Below are 17,959 nucleotides of genomic sequence, written 5' to 3' on the forward strand. Positions count from 1 at the left end.
GAGACCCTAGTCAAAAATATGTATAAAACCCAGCAGCTTCTCACTCTTCAGTTCTGTGGCATTCTGTCACAGACTTTACATTTAAAATACCACTCAAGGCTTCTGTGTGTCACAGCACAATTACTGCACGTGTGCATACATATGTACACAAGCACATGTACACATGTGTTACTTGAAAAAGCACATACACAAAAGCATAACATACATAGTTATGCCTTTCTCACATTATAAATATATGCATATATGCATGTGTATGCATGCATGCAGACTTCCATCTTTAATCCTGAAAAAGGCATGTTCATTTCACATTACTGCCAATATTCCCCCTTCTCCAAATCATCACCCAAAATGGAAGACACTCTCCTATATGCTTAAAATATGTCACACTAAGTAGATGTGAATGATAGAGCACAAACATGGAATTTCCTCTGAAACTCACTCTGACATTAAAATTTTCACCAAAACAATTACCAGAGGAAATAGGTCTTTTTTTTTCAAAAATAAGTACTTCCTCAGAGTGCCAGCATTTAAATGTAATAAAACAGATAAAATACTTAAAATAAAAAAAAAAGCAGAAAGCTTTCACTGTATTTCTAAGAAGTAAAGTGAACCCTTCTTAGCTAGTGTAAGACACAGCATCATGCCTTACACACCCCTTTAGTACTTACGGGTAAAATGATTAGAAGCAGATGGATGGACATTACTTCCACTGTCAGCACTTTCACTGCTGGAAACATCATCATCTGATTCCCACACACATGAGCAGGGGGAGGTTCCACCAACTTCTTCAAACTTCCTCTTTAAAATTCCACTCATTGCTGCGATGCTGTCACCATGCACCTGTAACAGGAACAGAGGCAATGAGGCACTGAAACATCCACCTACTGTGCAGGTCTCCCAGTTCCTTTATCATTAAAGAGTTCACCTATCAGTCAGACACTACTACCTGCAGCTAAATGGCTCCTTAACTAAGAGTTTTAAACAAATTTTCCAGGAAGGAATCGAAAAACCCACAACCTATCATCAGTATATTTTTCATCACACTGACTTTAAGACAGAAGGTAAATGCTACCTGTATTCTACCAATGCAGAAAATTCTACAGCCAATCTCATACATATATATATATATATATATATGTATATATATATATATGTATATATATATATGTGTGTATATATATGTGTATATATATATATATATATATTCAGTTATGCAGCAAATTTAGGTCAAGCATAATACTCCAATGTAATTCATCAAAAATGGACCTTTATATAACGCTTAAAAACTTACTTGGCACCAAGAAACATTACATGACAAAAATTGTTTTTTAATAAATATAGTTCAGAAAAAAACACCTTCTCTCTTTTGATTTATTTTAAAGGTCTGATTTATATAATTCTCAGTACTAATAAATGCCCACAATTGCAATTAGATTTGAGAGCTGTATGAGACACTTTGCATCTTTCCAGGCCAGGCCCTGCATAAACAGTTCTGGCTCACTTTGTCATTTTCATTTCCTCAGAAGTTTCTTGCCTAGAATTTTTGAAATTCAGATATGAGTACTGGCACACAAGTAGACTATTTCCATTCAGACAAGCATCAAAGGACTAGATCCATCCTTAAGAATCTGATTTCCTAATCACATTGCCCAACAAAGCCAGAGTCATGTTGAACATTCCTTATTGTTTCCCTTTCATATATAACAGCTGATCTTTGTATCTCCATTTATGGAATACCAAGCAGAAAAAGATCAAAATATTTTTAAAGCAATTTTTAGATAATTTTAACACATCTGATAGGTTGAAACACTTTTTCTCTATCTTTAATTAAAAAATTGGTTACTATCACCCTCATTACTGATTAATTCCTACTGCAGACTGAAAATTAATTCTAAGATCTTAAGTTAAAAGTTACAGATAATATCTACTCTCTGACTATGCTAATCAGTTGAATGCTGCTGTAAATAGCTGGGGAAAAGGCTGATGTTTGATGCTTTTAAGCTTTTAGTATCAAAAATTCTCATCTGATGCCACTTGCCTTTGGCTTGTTAAGCTGCCAATTCAATTCATTTTATAACATAGTTATTTCTCCCAGTAAGCTTCACTCTACCTTTATGGATGTGTCTAATTTAGAGGAAATATTTCAGTATAGATGGAAATCCTGACATAATACTAAGAACAGATGCTGCATAAGATGATCTTCAGCACCAAAATTCTTTGCATGCAGAGCACACTAAAAATTAAATAACAAATATATTAGGGTTTCATACAGTCAGTCACACAGACTGATTTAAATACATATGCTCACCATGATGTTCTCAGCTTGTTTTACTATTTATGAAAAAAAAATGTTTTCCTGAAAGGCATATCTTCAGGCTAAAAGTATGACTCAAACAGAAGTTGCTTAGATCTCAACCTTTGCCCTTTTGTCCAAAAATGAATTACTATAAACTGCAAAGAAAGCACTGTACTTTTATTCTGAGGACATGGAAAGGAGAGTTTAGCATCACTTTGTAATAACCTTTGCAAAAAATGTAGGAATGCATTTTTATGAACCAACCTCTAATAAAAACACATTTACAAAAAAGAAAAAAGAGATAAAAGAACTAAACACACACTGAAACCCCACAATTATAAAGAATCACCCCCCAAGTACAGGTTTAAAAACAACTCCTCTGAATTGTCCCCTATATCCTCACTATATCTCTTGCCAACCACCTTTTCCATTGTCTCCTGCAGTGCTTACAGCACTGAAATTGTGAAATCACCATTATTTCCATGGCAACAGCCTGCAATATCAAATCCACAGGATTATAGCTTGACTGTAGAAGAGGGTAAAGAAGCAGCTGGAGTGTGAGAAAGAAAATGCTTACATTCAAACATCTCAGTGAAGAGAGTGAGAAATGAGCTGACAAAGAGTTTATCATACAAGCGAGACCTAAGTCAAATCCATGTGTGGACTCACTGAAATTGTGGCTACAGGAGTCATGAGGTTCCAGGTCCAAAGAACATAAGTCATAACTGCACTGCAAGGCAAACCTAATATCTGTGATCATCATGAGTACACAGCCAGTCAGAGAGCAAGAGCTCATTTTGTACCCTGAGATGACTTCCAGACAAAAGCCCTTTTGTCAGACACTGTCTCCCACCAGTAAAAGCACACAGCAACTGGAGGGCTAAATGGTATCTTGTGCATCAGTAAAGTCACTGCACATAGTGAGAGTGTCAACAGCCACAACTGTTTCCAGCAAGTAGGAGAAAAAATATTTTTTACACCAAAGGACTTTAAATTTGCCTGGTTTTAGCATAGCCTACATTTGCAACAAGTGCCACAATCCAGCAGCAGCAAAGCCATTTCATTAAGATAATTTGTATAATGAACCAAAACAAATGGGTCTTCGGATTCCTGGAAATGACATAGGTTAGCTCTACATCACTAGCTGATCAAGAGAAGGTACAGGAGGTACAGGGATACTGCAGAACCTGAGTATCACCACAACACAAAGAAGGCATAGCTAGCCATTACATGTATTCAGTGTTACTGTTGCCTGATTTTTGTTCTGAATCTCTTCCAGGAAGGTTACTGAGAAGGTTGTTTGACAAAGCAGTTGGGATCAAATTTAGGTGTTGCCACTTTCTTGAATCTGTTGATTCTAATCTCTCTGTAATCAGGTCTCCCCAGGAATATGTTACATAGGCGAAGGAGACACTTCCATTACTCAAGAGCTTGGCTACCACAGAGAGAGATTAAAGAGTGTCTAAAGTTGTTTGTACACACTATGTACCAGCAGGAGATCCCTTTAGAATAACATCTGCATAAACAGATGCCACTCCATAAGCCAATATACTTCAGAAAAAAAGCACATCTGCACAGTAGTGCAAAGGCATGCTCTATCTGATAGCCTTATTATTTACACAGGCAACCTGCAGTACCTGAGCAAGATCCACATTTCCAGGAACTAGGACATAATAAGCATGGGACACACAACCCAATGATGTTTATGGAAGTGTGTGATATATCCCAGTGGAAGAATAAGCAACAGTCCAACTTCTAATAGCAGTGAGGCCACAAAGTTAGCGATATCACTAAAGGCTTCCTAAGTGGACAATCAGGGAACCAGGACAGAGAATTCAACTGAGTTTTTCTTTGTCCTGTACCATAACTACAATTGAATAGGTAAATTCAGATTTTGGGGAACCAACTGAAGCAACTGCAGTCCAAAGAAATCCAAATCCAATCTTATTTGAACAGAAGACCCTAGAGGTAGGTCTAATGGTACAAGGCACCAAAGACTGACACAAGTAAAATTTTCAATACGTGAACAGAAAGAAAACTATAAATAAGTCCCATAACTGATAGGAGGAATCATAAGGGTAATGTGACCAAGGAGCAATACAATTTTGCTAACACAAGTCACTTAGGGTATGTGAGACTACCATTATATAGGATGGGAATACTCTTAAATACACAGAAGTACTTCAGTAATGTGTATATTATGAAGTGAGCAAATGTATATAGGTACAGAATGCAGTACACAGATATCCATGTCTGACTATAGGAACCAAACAACAGCACATGACTAAGAAAAACAAATGGATGGTCAATCAATATTCTTGGACTTCCACTAAGGCACCAATGATGTTCAGCCTTCAGAGTCTGAAAAGTAACTGTCAGCTACAGGTGAAGAGATCTGCTATATCATACTTATCCATTGGGTTAAAAAGGACAAAAGTTGGCTTGAAAGGTTCAATATTAGAAACAGACATTTCCACATGATTACTAAACAGCTGTCTAGTAGCTACAGTTCATTTGGAGCAGCATCCTTCCAATTCACACAACTGTGGAACAAGCAGACACTGGAATCTTTCCTGTTTGTAGCTATATCCTTCACAACAAAAAAATCCTTGCACAGCAATGTGATACATCATCCTCTGCCATCCTTCTCACCATACTTTTGTGGCATTAGTCCACAGCAAGGCAAAACAAAGTTGAAGCAGAGGGAACAATACTAAAGCAAGGAAAATAAGCTAACACATTGCTATGAGCTCTAGGTGAAACACCAATTGCCTAACACAGTTAAGGACTCTTGAAGAAAGTGACAACTTGACACAGCAGAGGCATGTGGTGGCTAGGGGCTGTGAGAAGGATGTATCTCTCCTAAACACCCCCATCCATTTCTTACTCCTTCACTTCCTAGTTTTCCTCCAGCCTGATGAAACTACTCCTACGATGAGATCATTTAGCCAGATCTCTAGCTGCAGGTATGCTGACTGGGGAAGCAAGTCCTCAAAGCTCCATGGCAACAGGCTTTGCCTTCCTACGACGCCAGATACCTGGCAGGCACCCGATATTTAAAAATTTCAGAGGCAATATGGTATTACTAGAAGATAAAAATTCCATGTAAATGTGGGAGATATATTTCACACTGTCACAGTACTATCTGGAACCTACAAAGTAAAATAATATAAAAAGCCTGGCTGGTTTGACTTTCTCTAGTACCTAAAAAAGCTGGAAATTTTAGAGAATCTTAGTTAACAATCTCATTGCAGAAGACCTTTAGATATCTTTAGATAGCAGATATCCCCAAATCCCAGTGAAAGGCCTAAAAAGAATGATGTTAGGATTACTGAGTGAGTGGACAGGTGACAGTAAATTCATTACCTGTGCTCCCAGGCAAAAATTTTACTTATGATACTGTGGTAACATACATTGCCAAACTTGTTCTACAAAATCTAACATAAGTTGCTGTATCCTCAGTGTCTCACTGACACACATGGACAGTTTATATACTGGGCATGATATTCTATGCTATAAAATATCCCTTTGGCCAGTCTGGGTGAGCTGCCCTGGCCATGGCCCCCAAGCTCCTTGTGCAGCTCCTCACTGGTAGAGGGTAAGACACCTTAGAGAAGGTGTCTTGAGCACCACTTAGCAAGAACCAAAACAGGGTGTGGTCAATATCATTTTCATACTGAATCTGAAAAACACAGCACTGACCCAGCTACTAAGAAGAATATGAACTCTGTTCCAGGCAAAACCAGGAAAAGTCACAAAGACAAATCAAACCATTTTTTCATCCTAACAAAAATTTTCAAATAAATGTTTTGCAAAATTCAGTGCTATAGTATACAACTCATACAACATCATCTGGGACACTGAACAAATATGGAGCAGACCTGTGAAGAAATAAACATCAAGCATGTACCATATGCAGTAACCATTAAAAAAAGATAGGAAATAATAAAACCCTATTCAAATTATATATCCTCATGATTTAGAGAAGAGCCTCACTATAGAAATCAGTTATTGACTAAAGCTACGGAAAAATCAAGAGGAAAAAGAGCTCAAGAACACACTGGCATTGGAGTGGAGGGAGGTGGGGGACAGGGTATAAGAAATTCAACTACTTATTTCTTTGGTTTATTTATGAAACCTTATTTTGTACTAATTTCCTTTTGAGACCTGACCATATTTCATGATAAAATCTACCTGAATAAAAATTCTTATCTGAAAATAAACCCAAAAATAAACATCAAAGGTGGGCCTTCAATAAATAACTGTCCTATGTGTCACACTGCATTTTCCTCAAATGTATCAACTGAAAGTACAAAAAAATTTAAAGTCTGCAGCAGCAATACAGATTCACTTTTGAACATAAAAAACTTCTACTGCAAACTGAACTGGAGAACGCAGAAAACAGATGTTACACATAAAACATTACTGCAAAGTACTCATCACAAACAACTCCCACCCACTGGCCAGTCAGCATGTACTATAACATTCTAGGGTGACTTGGCAAATAATTTCACAGTCAAATCACAAATATTGATGCTCACAAGTCAAGATGTTTGGGTTATTTGTTGTGATTAATACTCTCTTTGAATTTAAGTCTTTTTCTTAGCCTGCAAAGCTTCATTTTTTACAAGACATTTTTCTACCTGCTAAATGAATGTCAGCAGCAGAGATGGTTGTGAACTAATCAAGGTGGTTGCTTGGCTCCATACAATGCACTGAATTATTCTGCTCTTTGTGTAACTGACAGTTTTAAATTTGGGAAGGGGGAGGTAGTCAAACCCAAAAGCACCTACAGTGACATCATCACTCACACAAAGAATATTACTTGCTTGTGAAAATGACTATTCACATAAGGAACTGCATTAATGCAGACAAAAAACCATTTGCATGAATGCTTGCAAACAGTGAACAACAGAGGTACACGAACATGAATCAAACAGCTGTTCAGAATTCAAATTAATGTTTGCAATACATGTTTTGCTGTATTTGGCAGCTCTAATCACAAGCACCAGTTGCCAGAGGTAGGCTCTGGTAGTTTCAATACTACAATCTGTAAAATTTACAAACACATAGCAAGCTAATTCCACTTAAGAGACCACACGGTATCGGTACAGGGAATACCATTAGTATAATGTACTCATATATTTTTGCTTACAGCAGTGATCAACTTACACAAATGTTAAATAGGTAAAGTCTTTCTCTCCTCGTTTGCTTCAGCCTAGCTAAATCCACAGCACCAAGTAAATCCTGCAGGATAAGACTGCACAATTCAACCTAGGGAATGCGTTCTGGCAGTGCAAGCCAAATCCTGCCAAGTCTGCTCTTTACAGGGTTTCTATACCATCACTTTACAGTACTCCTGATTTCACACTTGAGTACTAATCCACTAATCTTCTAGACTGCCTACACATTGTTGTACACTCTAACACATGCCACCTAGCTCAACTGGCAATGAATTTAAGATGCAGAAACGATGCTGACATATGCTCACCTCTTGGATCTACAAGCAGTACAGATGCTGATAGATCTGGCTCCTTCAGTCTTCCAAAAGATCTCACATGGGTCCTACATGAACCAAGCATGCAAATATCCCCCTCTTCATCACTCAACACAAGAATCCTGCATACAGTGAAATGGCCTTCTAATTCTTAGCTACATCAATTGATGTCAACAGTTGAATGAAATGCTTGTATAACCCAGCCAACAGAAGAAAATTCTATGCTAATTTTCTTAAATTTTCTCTCAGCATGCTCCCCAAAGAACAAAGTAAAATGAATAAGAGTATTAATTCAGCCAGGAAGCTGGGACCTTAGCATTAAGGCCTCCAGCAACGAAGGTGCAAGCTGGTACAAAGAGATCCAGAGGAATTCAGCAAGAGGGACTTCCTGTCAATATGAGATTTGTCCACAAAAGCTGTTTGAGACAGCTTTTTTTTTCTATTTAATTTATAACAATTTTCTAAGCTTGCTACAGCAAGCTTTCCTTCCCAGAGGAAAACAGGAGATTCAGAAGAAAGACATCCTGAAGCTGGGTCACAAACTCAGGTTCATAATGCCTAACCTCCACATAAGTAATCTAGGACACTATTAGCAGCATTGTCAAAGTCCTTTCCATAGTCTTCAGGTAACACTACTGAAGACCTGGTATTGGGCACTTTTCTTCTAGGTTTTGAGGTTTCATGATGAGATTTCATCAATTAAAAGCCCTTCACCTAAAATCTCTGCAGAAGATTTAAAGAAAAAGGAAATTATACCTGTATCCCAGAAGAAATTTTCAAGTTTGTATGGATGCTCCCAGAAAAGGCTTACTACTATTGGCATTGACTGTACTGCCGGACTGCTTACAGCAAAGCTCTGGCCAACACATCTTTACTGCATCTCTTTATAAAAGAACATACAACATTTGGCTTGCTTAGCACCTTCCCAGCAACTGGAATGAGGTTCTGAGACTGGCAGCAGTGTACTTGGCACAGCAGCTTCGCACCACGCTGCTTCCCACTGCAAGAATGGCAGTAGGGTTCAGCTCCATAATGAAGACTGGAATGCTATCAACTTCCTGAGTGCTGGAAATAAGTGGCTTTTAATGTGAATTTTGCCCAGTTTAGCCCATGTAGTAATACTCACTGGCTCACTGCACCACCTTTTCATAATATTTCAGTGCTGATTTTCCATGCTGTTCTTTCAGGAACATCAATCTTGCACCCCGCCTGCAGAGGAACTGCACAACATGGCAGGGAATCGTATCTCCTGCCAAAGTACAGCATGGCCATGACTGCTACATGCCAAAGGAGCCTTCCCACCTGTCCAGCCCCAGCATACGTCACTCAGCTCCCTGTTACATGCTGCATTAGCACCCAGCCTGGCTGCTCCTTCACCACTGCCATCAAAGCCACTACAGAGGGAGCATGAATTCAACAGCTCTCCTCTTCTGCCCCACGTTCTCTGCATCTTGACACAGGAGGTAGCCATTCGCTACTCTGAAATATGTAATGTTTAATAGCTTTTCAAAAATCCAACCAACCAAAGCAAAACAAACTCACAAAAACACTCAACATGTCCAAATTCAGAGCATCTGAACTCCAAGAGCAGCAGCATGAACTTGTAACACAAAACCATACTGCAACATATTTGCAAAACTTGCTCTGAACTAGGTTTTCCTCTTTCTTTTTTTTTCTTCTTAAAATAGAGGAACAGACAATTCCAGTTTAACTGTTTAAGTACTGAGGTATGTGTGCACAGTGGTGATAGGAAAGTGTAGATGCAAATTTTAGGTTAAAAATGACCAAATATTTCACACCTTGTTCTGGCCACAATTTTTGACAATAGTATAACTTCTACATGACAAGATTAAAAAAATTACTAACTTTAGTAGATTTAGAGACAAGACAAGTGGGTATTTTGGAGGTTTTCTGCCCAGTGGGAAATGTGGTAAGATTGCCTTCTCCTTGTGGTCTGGTATTAACTGTACAGCACAGAATTCTGTTCCCACATGAACAAGCAATGCTGAAAATTGCTGGAAAAATCTAGCCTGGCAGAATCCTCAGCTCATCTGTTTGCAACTTGCTATAAAAAAAGCCAAACCAAAAAAACAAAAAAAGCCACAGTACTTCCTCCATGTTATCATCACTATCTTCCACAACCTAGACATAGGCAATATGCAACAAACTTTCTCATTACTATTTTTACCAGATGAGAACTTCCACTTCTATATCCAAAACCCAAAGGATTCAAGTTGGCACGACTTGGCTGCCACTATAAAATGCAAAGATGTACTTCTAGCAATGTATCACACGTTTACTTCCCCAAATAAGGTTTAGATTACTTATTATCTCCACAGAATTTAAATTACATACACAGGAAAAGAAGGTTTAAAATTAAAGCAACTCAGGTTTGTCTGCCTCAGTTGAAAACAAATTATTCTCAAGAAGACTCATAGAAAAGTTTCAATAATCCATCTAATTATCTGCTTTCTTAACATGTTGACATCTCATATAGAATGAAAGATGCTGTATCTTTTCCTCTCATTCATTTTGCTGGGTAAAGAACTGTCTGGATGGATAGGCCCAGGGAGTGATGGCCAATGGTGCTGCATCCAGCTGCTGTTCGGCCATGAGTGATGTGCCTCAGGGATGAGTGCTGGGCCCAGCCCTGTGTAATATCTTCACTGATGATCTTGATGAGGGGATTGAGTCTACCACTAGCAAATTTCCAAAGTTAGGTCAGGGTGTCGATCTGTTGGAGGACAGGAAGATCCTGTGGAGGGACACGGACTGGCTGGATGCATGGGCCAGACCAAGAGCACGAGGTTCAACATGACCAACTGCTGGGTCCTACAAATTGGCCACAGCAGCCCCATGCAGTGCTACAGGCTGGGGGAAGAGTGGCTGGAAAGTGGCCCCGTGGGAAAGGGCTTGGGGTGCTGGTAGACAGTGGCTGAGGGAGCTGGGGGAGTTTAGCCTGGAGGAGGCTCAGAGGGACCGTCCAGCCTGCAACACGCTGGAAGGAGGGTATAGCCAGGTGAGGGGCAGTCTCTTCCCCAGGCAAGCAGCAACAGAACAAGAGGTCACAGTCTTAACCTGCGCCATGGGAGGGTGTAAGCTGGACATAAGGAAGAATTTCTTCACAGAAAAGGTGATTAGATATTGGAGAGGACTGCCCAGGCAGGTGTTTAAGGAAAGACTGGACTTGACACTTAGTGCCATGGTCTAGTTAACATGGTGGTGTTTGGTCATAGGTTGGATTCAATGATCTCAGAGATCTTTTCCAACCTAACTGATTCTGTGATTTCAAGCAATCAAAAGCAGGTATTCAACTTTCAGTTTAACTGACTTTTGGTACTTGTGGTGTCAGTTAAAAATAAAATTTAGTATTAACTTGAGGAGGATTAATTATTTGTACGTATCACAATACATTGTAATATTTTAATGCTATCTCTAAGATACTTCATAATAGGAAAAATGCCCTTTTCAATGATGAAAAATGAATCAGCGTACTAACATATGCTACCAGAAATCATCTATATACCAACAAAATAAAAGAATACGAGAGGTATATTTAGCCCACTATGAAAATGTTTCTCATTTGTTCTGTTTTCCAGGCTCAAGCAGGAAGTCACCCAACGGGAAAGAAGCAAAAACGGAAAAAAATGGTATTTTTCATTTATACTGAATACCAGCTAACAACAAAACAAGTTATGATATGCGGAAGGAATGAATAATGAAGAACTGGATTAAATAATGTAGTATGATAGAATATCCCAGGTTGGAAGGGACCCACAAGGATCACTGAGTCCAGCTGCTGCATGTTACACATTCTTGACTGAAAATAATTAATTCTTTAAAAGATGAAATTGCTTAGCAATGCTAAGTAATTGAATGCTATTTCTTTCTTGTAACAAGTTTTGTAGTGATATAGGCTTTGGCTTTTGCTTAAGGTAATTTAATATCTTACTTTAAATGGTTTACATGGTATTTCAGTCACCTGCACATACAGGTGACATAGGAAGTATTCACTAATATAATAAATAAAAGAAAAAAAATCTTTCATTTGCAGGTTGCTAACTTACAAAGTCAGTGCTTAAGAATACTTCTATCATGGACTTCCCTGGGAATAAGCCTGTATCTTCAAATATTACACAACACCTCACCTGCATCACCACCGTGAATTTTTTAACCAACTTTCTACCTGCTTTCCAACTCTTCATCTAGTCTGCCTCCCACTCACATGCTCCCTTCTCAGCAGGGTCTCCAACCAAGGCTAATGGGCTTATCTCATTTCCACTGAGCTGGTGAATGCTGGCAGCAGCTGACAGTGAATGCTGGACAGAAAATGTGAATCTGTAGTTCACACAGAATACCTGAATCATTAGAGAACTTTAAAACTGGTGACAGCACAGTAGTTTTATTCAGTATTTTTCATGCTGTCATTATTAAGCGGCAGATATTTTTAGCCACCAAAAGCCAAATCCATCTGCAGCAGCAGCGTTTCCAAGGAGACAGAATAATTTAAACACATGTGGAACTACATCTCTGTTTTCATCAACTACTCTGTTACTGGAACACTTCTGAGTCAGATTTCTCATTTGATGGAGGGAAAGTGATTTGAATACATGGATTTGAGACTGTAATTTAACAGTTGAGCTTATGCTTTGAGATACATATCCATTATCTACAAATAACAAATGTTAGGGTACAACTCCACTATTTTTCAGTCAGTGTTATTTACCAGTTTTACATTCCAATATAACAAAAAAACCTAAACAAACAAAAGATACAGCTCACCAGTCTTTCAGAATAATTTTTTTAATCATTGACATTTGCTGCAAATTACTGATTTTTTTAGCAAACATACCAGGCTCCATTTTCTGAAGAAACAGCTAGGAGGAAAGGACACCACTCGTGATGGTGAGGTACATAAGTAAGTAGACAGTGGACAAAGCTTCTTCCAGTCCTTTTTAGCACTGATAAGAGTCTTATTGGCTAGTTTCAGTTTTTCTTTATGGCACAAATTTTTAGTAATTGTAGGTCTGCTTTAAGGGAATTCTCTCATTGAATAAAACAAAAATGGATTCATGCATTTACTGAAAATCTCTGAAATCTATTAAAACTAAATTCCACCATTTTAGCTTTATAAATATATTCTATAAATACACACTCAAATCAGTTATAATCACAATTTATTTACACCAATTAACATTTTTGCTTCAAACCAGCAAAACAGGGTGTATGTCCTGTATAACAATTATTTCCTACATGTAAAATGTAGAGGAAAGTCAGTAGAGAGCTGACTCATTGAAATCCTTGCCCCAGTGAGGCAAATATCAAAATATCCTATTGTTTCAGTGGGGCCAGGAGTTCTGCCTTTAGTCCTATATTCTCATATAATGTGACTTGATAAATCAATCTCCTTTCTGTACCAAGCAATTTATTTGCTGCTTGCCATCTCCAGACTTCACGAACTAACAGCTGCTGCTAACACAAACTCTGCAGAAGCAAGCTATTTCAACAATTTATTAAAACTCAGATGTAAATGCTGTAGGTACTACAAGATTTATCTGTCTCATACACATAATAATATGAATCTTTTTTTTTTCCCTTATAACAAAGATAATTTTATACCTGAGTTATCAACCACATTCATTCCAAACCTAAAAATAATGCAAAAAATCGACAAAATCCCTTTCAGTAGTACTGAGGAGCCATTCTTACTGTTTGTTCACCACTAAATAAGACACTTTCAGAAGCAGTTCATTTTCCTATGCAAACTCAAAGAAAGCATTTTTACATCTTGCAGCACCTCTCTTCCTGTTGGTAGCATACACTGTATTTTCAACAGTGAGTATTTCCATCACACAAAATGACCTCTCTTCCTACAGCTTACTGAGCAACTTCAGCATCAATGAGATGCACTGCGTGTCCTGTCACATGAGAAAGCTGCCAGCATCAGGCATGCCTATGATTTCACTGTTTATGGATCTCACATCCGTTGAAACCTCCAAGGCAGCAGAAATAATAACGGGAAAAGCTGCTTCAGAGTCATTTGTGAGGAACAAGCAAGATGCTTGCACATGCATTTTATAGCCAAGAAATGTTGAGGCAAGGATCAAGAAAAGCTATTCATAACAGGAATTTTTTTCACCCTTACCTGTAAATCCGGTTTCTGTGTTTCAGCTCTGTCAGTGCAGAATGAAAGGTTTACTCCCCCTTTTTCCATCCATCAGACAGCAGCCATCCAATAACTGAAGTCATCCTGGCATCCTCTGGAACATGCTCTCTCCCTTATTTCCCACTCCCCACCCCCATCTGCATGCTAGCAAAATGGGAAAACAGCAAGAAGAAAACAACAAAAAAGCACATCTAAAAACCAGCTTTAATAAGCTACTTCATAGCCAGCGAGGACACTCAGTACTAAAAGGTAATGACAAAATTTAAAGACAAGGAAAAAAAAAGTCTATTAATAAGCCTTCAGCTCCACTACTGAATAGGAATTCTCCCTTTCAGCTCCTTTTTGTAAGGAAAAAACAAGCAAACAGCTGTAGGAACACAGTTACTGCCTGTATACATTCTTTGAGACTGACTCAGCTATCCAGATCTTCAGTGAAGAGTGCTGTGTATTTAGGAAAGCTTGTGATTATCAAAATAACAGTGGTGCTTTTATACAAACAAGGATGTGAAATCTCAATGCAAATCAGAATAATTCAGAGATAGACGCCAGGAATTTCCTACAAAATATGTTTTCTTTCTGTTTGAGGCAGTATTTATAAAATACCTCAAAAAGAATAATTAGTAGATACCTTTATCTTGAATATTAGCTGCGTAAAACTCTACCTGTATAACTGGTACGTGTGCATTTATTTTACTGTATTTATAACAGAGTAGCCAATGTTCAGTGTGCTGCATGAACTTTACACAAAACTTTCTATCTACATAAGAATTCAAATGCAGAGAATGACCAGGTGAACAATTTTCAATTATTGTGCCTGAAATATAGTCCAGTCTCTTTGCAGCCTCTTAAATCAAGTTCGAAATTTTTTTTTTCCAAGATCAGAGAATTTTTATTTTCTACCTCTCTATATAAATCAGGTAGGTATCAGCTCAGTTGAAGACAACAGCATCACATTTAGTTTATGACAGTTTAATTACATTTAAAATCAAAATCAAACATGAATCTTCTTAGCTAAGATATCATTTACTACCATATCAAAGCATTTGTACTCCAGGATTTCCCCTTTAAAGAAAAACATTAAGCAGTAGAAGCTGACAAATACCTTTGTGTTTACAAATTTTAATCTTCAGCTACAGTTTTCCAATAAAATTAACTGTGAATTCCTTTAAATACGAGCATCTGTTCTCTTCAATGAAGTATTGATCTTTAATGACAGCAAGACTATACCAATTAGCATACTTTCACTACAAAGTAATAGCTGATTTAGCTTCTGAAAAAATTAGCTGTCAGTCTTATCACAACAAACTGCCAGCAGATCCTGTGCATAACATTCAGATTCTGTCTTTACAAGTAAAGTAGGTGTCTTTTTAACCAAATTACCTCAGTTTAACATAAAACCTCTTCTTAGATGCCTAGAAAAATGGAAATCCCTTCCTGCAAGTATTAAAAAAACTATTAAGTTTCAAATCCAAAAAATCAATACCATTTTCTTTAGTGGGGAAATAAGGGAATACTGAGGGACACCTAAACAGACATTTGGCCCTGATAAGCAATACTGAATAGGGGATACTGAGGAGCACCTAAACAGATATTTAGCTCTGATAAGCAACTGGCTGGAAGACTTCAAATTTATTTTCTTTTTGGTCTGCAGAAAGAAATTTGGAATTGAGCACCAACACTTCACCTTTCAACCAGCCTGAGTGCTGAGAGAAATTAACAGACATACAGAACTCTAGTGCCACAACTAGACTTAATAAACATTTTTTTTAATTTAGATGCAAGGTGCAGCACTGTGCCATCCCCTAAACACCATCAGAATAGCTAGTCAGAAAAATGGGCAGTATAAACAAGTCAATCATAATGCCTTGCAAAATCTACTATGAAAATAGGAGAGTATGACCAACAAAACCCCAACAGCTCTACAACAGGCACAGAATGAAGCAACTCTTAATACAGACAGTGTTTCTAAAGTAAAACACAAATAGCATTGCTACAAAAACTGATTAGCATTAAGTAGGCTGCTGCTTCCCCCACACTCCACAAGGGCTGCACACACAAGCCTCCCCAGTAGTGGGGTCTGTGCAATTTCCAGAACCTAACCTTGCCAGTTTCCTGGGATTTCTGTGTAACATCAGACAGTCCTCGTGAAACTTGCCCCAATTTGCATATCAAGAATTGAATAAAGTCGTTTACGTAATAAATGCATTTTAAATATATTAAATTAACTTCTGCAGAGTGCTGAGGACAGTCTCCTGTGCAGGTGGGGGCGTTTGGCTGCCTGGGCAAAAGCCCAACCTACAGACAGCCCAGCTGGTGGCCCTGACAGAGCAAGGCAGCAGCAGCCACTGCCCACCCTTTGCCAGGACCCTTCCTTCAAGTTGAGCCTCTTGCCCCTGGCCCCGGCTGGAGCTGTGCTCCCACCGCCCTGCTGGGACCCGGCCAGGCACCTCCCGAGCCGGACCCGGAGGGCTGAGCCGGACCCGAGGGATCCCAGAGCCGCCTCCCCACCCGGACCAGCTCCCAGCCCGGGCCAGCCTGGCAGGGAGCCCCGGCCGGAGCTGCCCCGCACGGCTGAGCTGCCCCGGCTTCCCTCTCACCTGCTCTGTCCAAGGCACCTGCTGCACTGGCTGCTCCCCGGCAGAGCACCTGGACCCGACTGGCCCTTTCCAGAGCCAGCACCTGCTAAATCTCAGCAATGCTTTCCAGCTCCAAAGGGCCATTAGTGGACTAATTAAGCACATATACACAGAGACGGAGAAATGGAAACAATCCAGGTTTGTACCCAGTCCCTGCTGTGACTCAAGGAATTACTTTTTGTACTTGTATTTGTTTGGCTATTTCTCCTTTTTTTACACTTACCTATACTTGATACTCCATACAACACACATTTATCTTTTTTCTCCTCAGCTATTACATTGGAAAAAAGGAAAGCTCCACCAGAAAGCAGATTCCTGCAACAACTTCCTTTGCTTTATTTTCCCCTGATTATGCGTATTGCTACCAAAATATTTACTTCTGTTTTCTCTGACTCTACAAAGAATGAAGTTCTTTTGGAAATCTCTGTATGAAATAGTTCAACAGGAGAACCTCCCTCCTAAATAAACCTTCAGGCTGTGGTACTGGATAGCACCTCCTTCACCATCCTAGTTTCTCCTGAAATGCAAATCTTTCCAAGTAGGAGAGAAGGTAAGCAATGGCTGAAGGCAAAATGGTCTTTGGATGTACAAATCTCAAAGAACTCTGATTACTGGTAACTAATGTTTCTTGATCTCCACTTCATACACCACACAGGCACTCACAGCCCCTGGATCCCAGCAGCTATACTCTGGTTATATAACTTTATGATATCCTATCACACAGTCCTTCACTAAAACCAATTACTGTAGATCTCTCCTGTCAAGGGTGAGAGCAGCTCTAACATCCTTCATGAAGACATGGGTGGAGCTTGATGTTTAGAGAATGCTCCAGGCAGACTTTTGAGACAGTCACCAGTCTGTTCACCAGGCTACTGACTGCAGCCTCAGGCATTTGACTAAGACAAGCAGTGGTTACCATCCAGCTCAGGAGCAGAAGAGCTGTCACCTGACCTGTTGTAAGAGGTCAGGTCTTGCACAGCAAAATCCTCTTCTGAAAGATGACTGGATGTTAAAACAGATTTCTCACACATGTCTAGAAATAAGACCCTTATTCACGGTTCTGCTAGCAGGATCCCAGAAGGCATGTCATGTCCACACGTTAGATCTACTGGATCTCCTGCATGCAGACACCTGGTTTCTCAGCATTCTACACGTCTGTCCAATGACACTGGAAGCAGAAGGAACCTGGCTTGTAAGGTAGCAGCAAGACTGTGTGAATTTCACAGCCAATGCCAATTCCATGTGGCAACTCAGGATATCTGGTGTTATTACAAAACGTGCCACCATGGCCCCAAGCAAAATAAACATCATTAGAGGGAAAAAAAGAAAGTGATGAATGAGCTACGTATGACTTACTGGTGTCT

The 17,959-nt window shown here is 39.1% G+C and overlaps 1 protein-coding gene across 4 annotated transcripts in view; it reads right to left on the reverse strand.

Moving 5' to 3' along the window:
- The window catches only part of CSRNP3 (cysteine and serine rich nuclear protein 3), a 97,719-nt gene that overhangs the window by 65,606 nt on the left and 14,154 nt on the right, over positions 1 to 17,959 (reverse strand). For 2 of the 4 annotated variants that reach the window (XM_036386438.2, XM_036386437.2), the window contains exons 1-2: positions 13,939 to 14,026; positions 669 to 840 (exon numbers count right to left, since the gene is read on the reverse strand). In XM_036386438.2, the coding sequence (XP_036242331.1) occupies positions 669 to 840; positions 13,939 to 14,007 (241 nt within the window). In that variant the 5' untranslated portion in view covers positions 14,008 to 14,026. Of the gene's footprint in view, positions 1 to 668; positions 841 to 13,938; positions 14,027 to 17,959 lie in introns of those variants that run through there. The other 2 variants (XM_036386440.2, XM_036386439.2) reach the window with 1 other exon arrangement.

This window comes from Molothrus ater, chromosome 7, assembly GCF_012460135.2.
Source record: "Molothrus ater isolate BHLD 08-10-18 breed brown headed cowbird chromosome 7, BPBGC_Mater_1.1, whole genome shotgun sequence".
NCBI lineage: Eukaryota > Metazoa > Chordata > Aves > Passeriformes > Icteridae > Molothrus > Molothrus ater.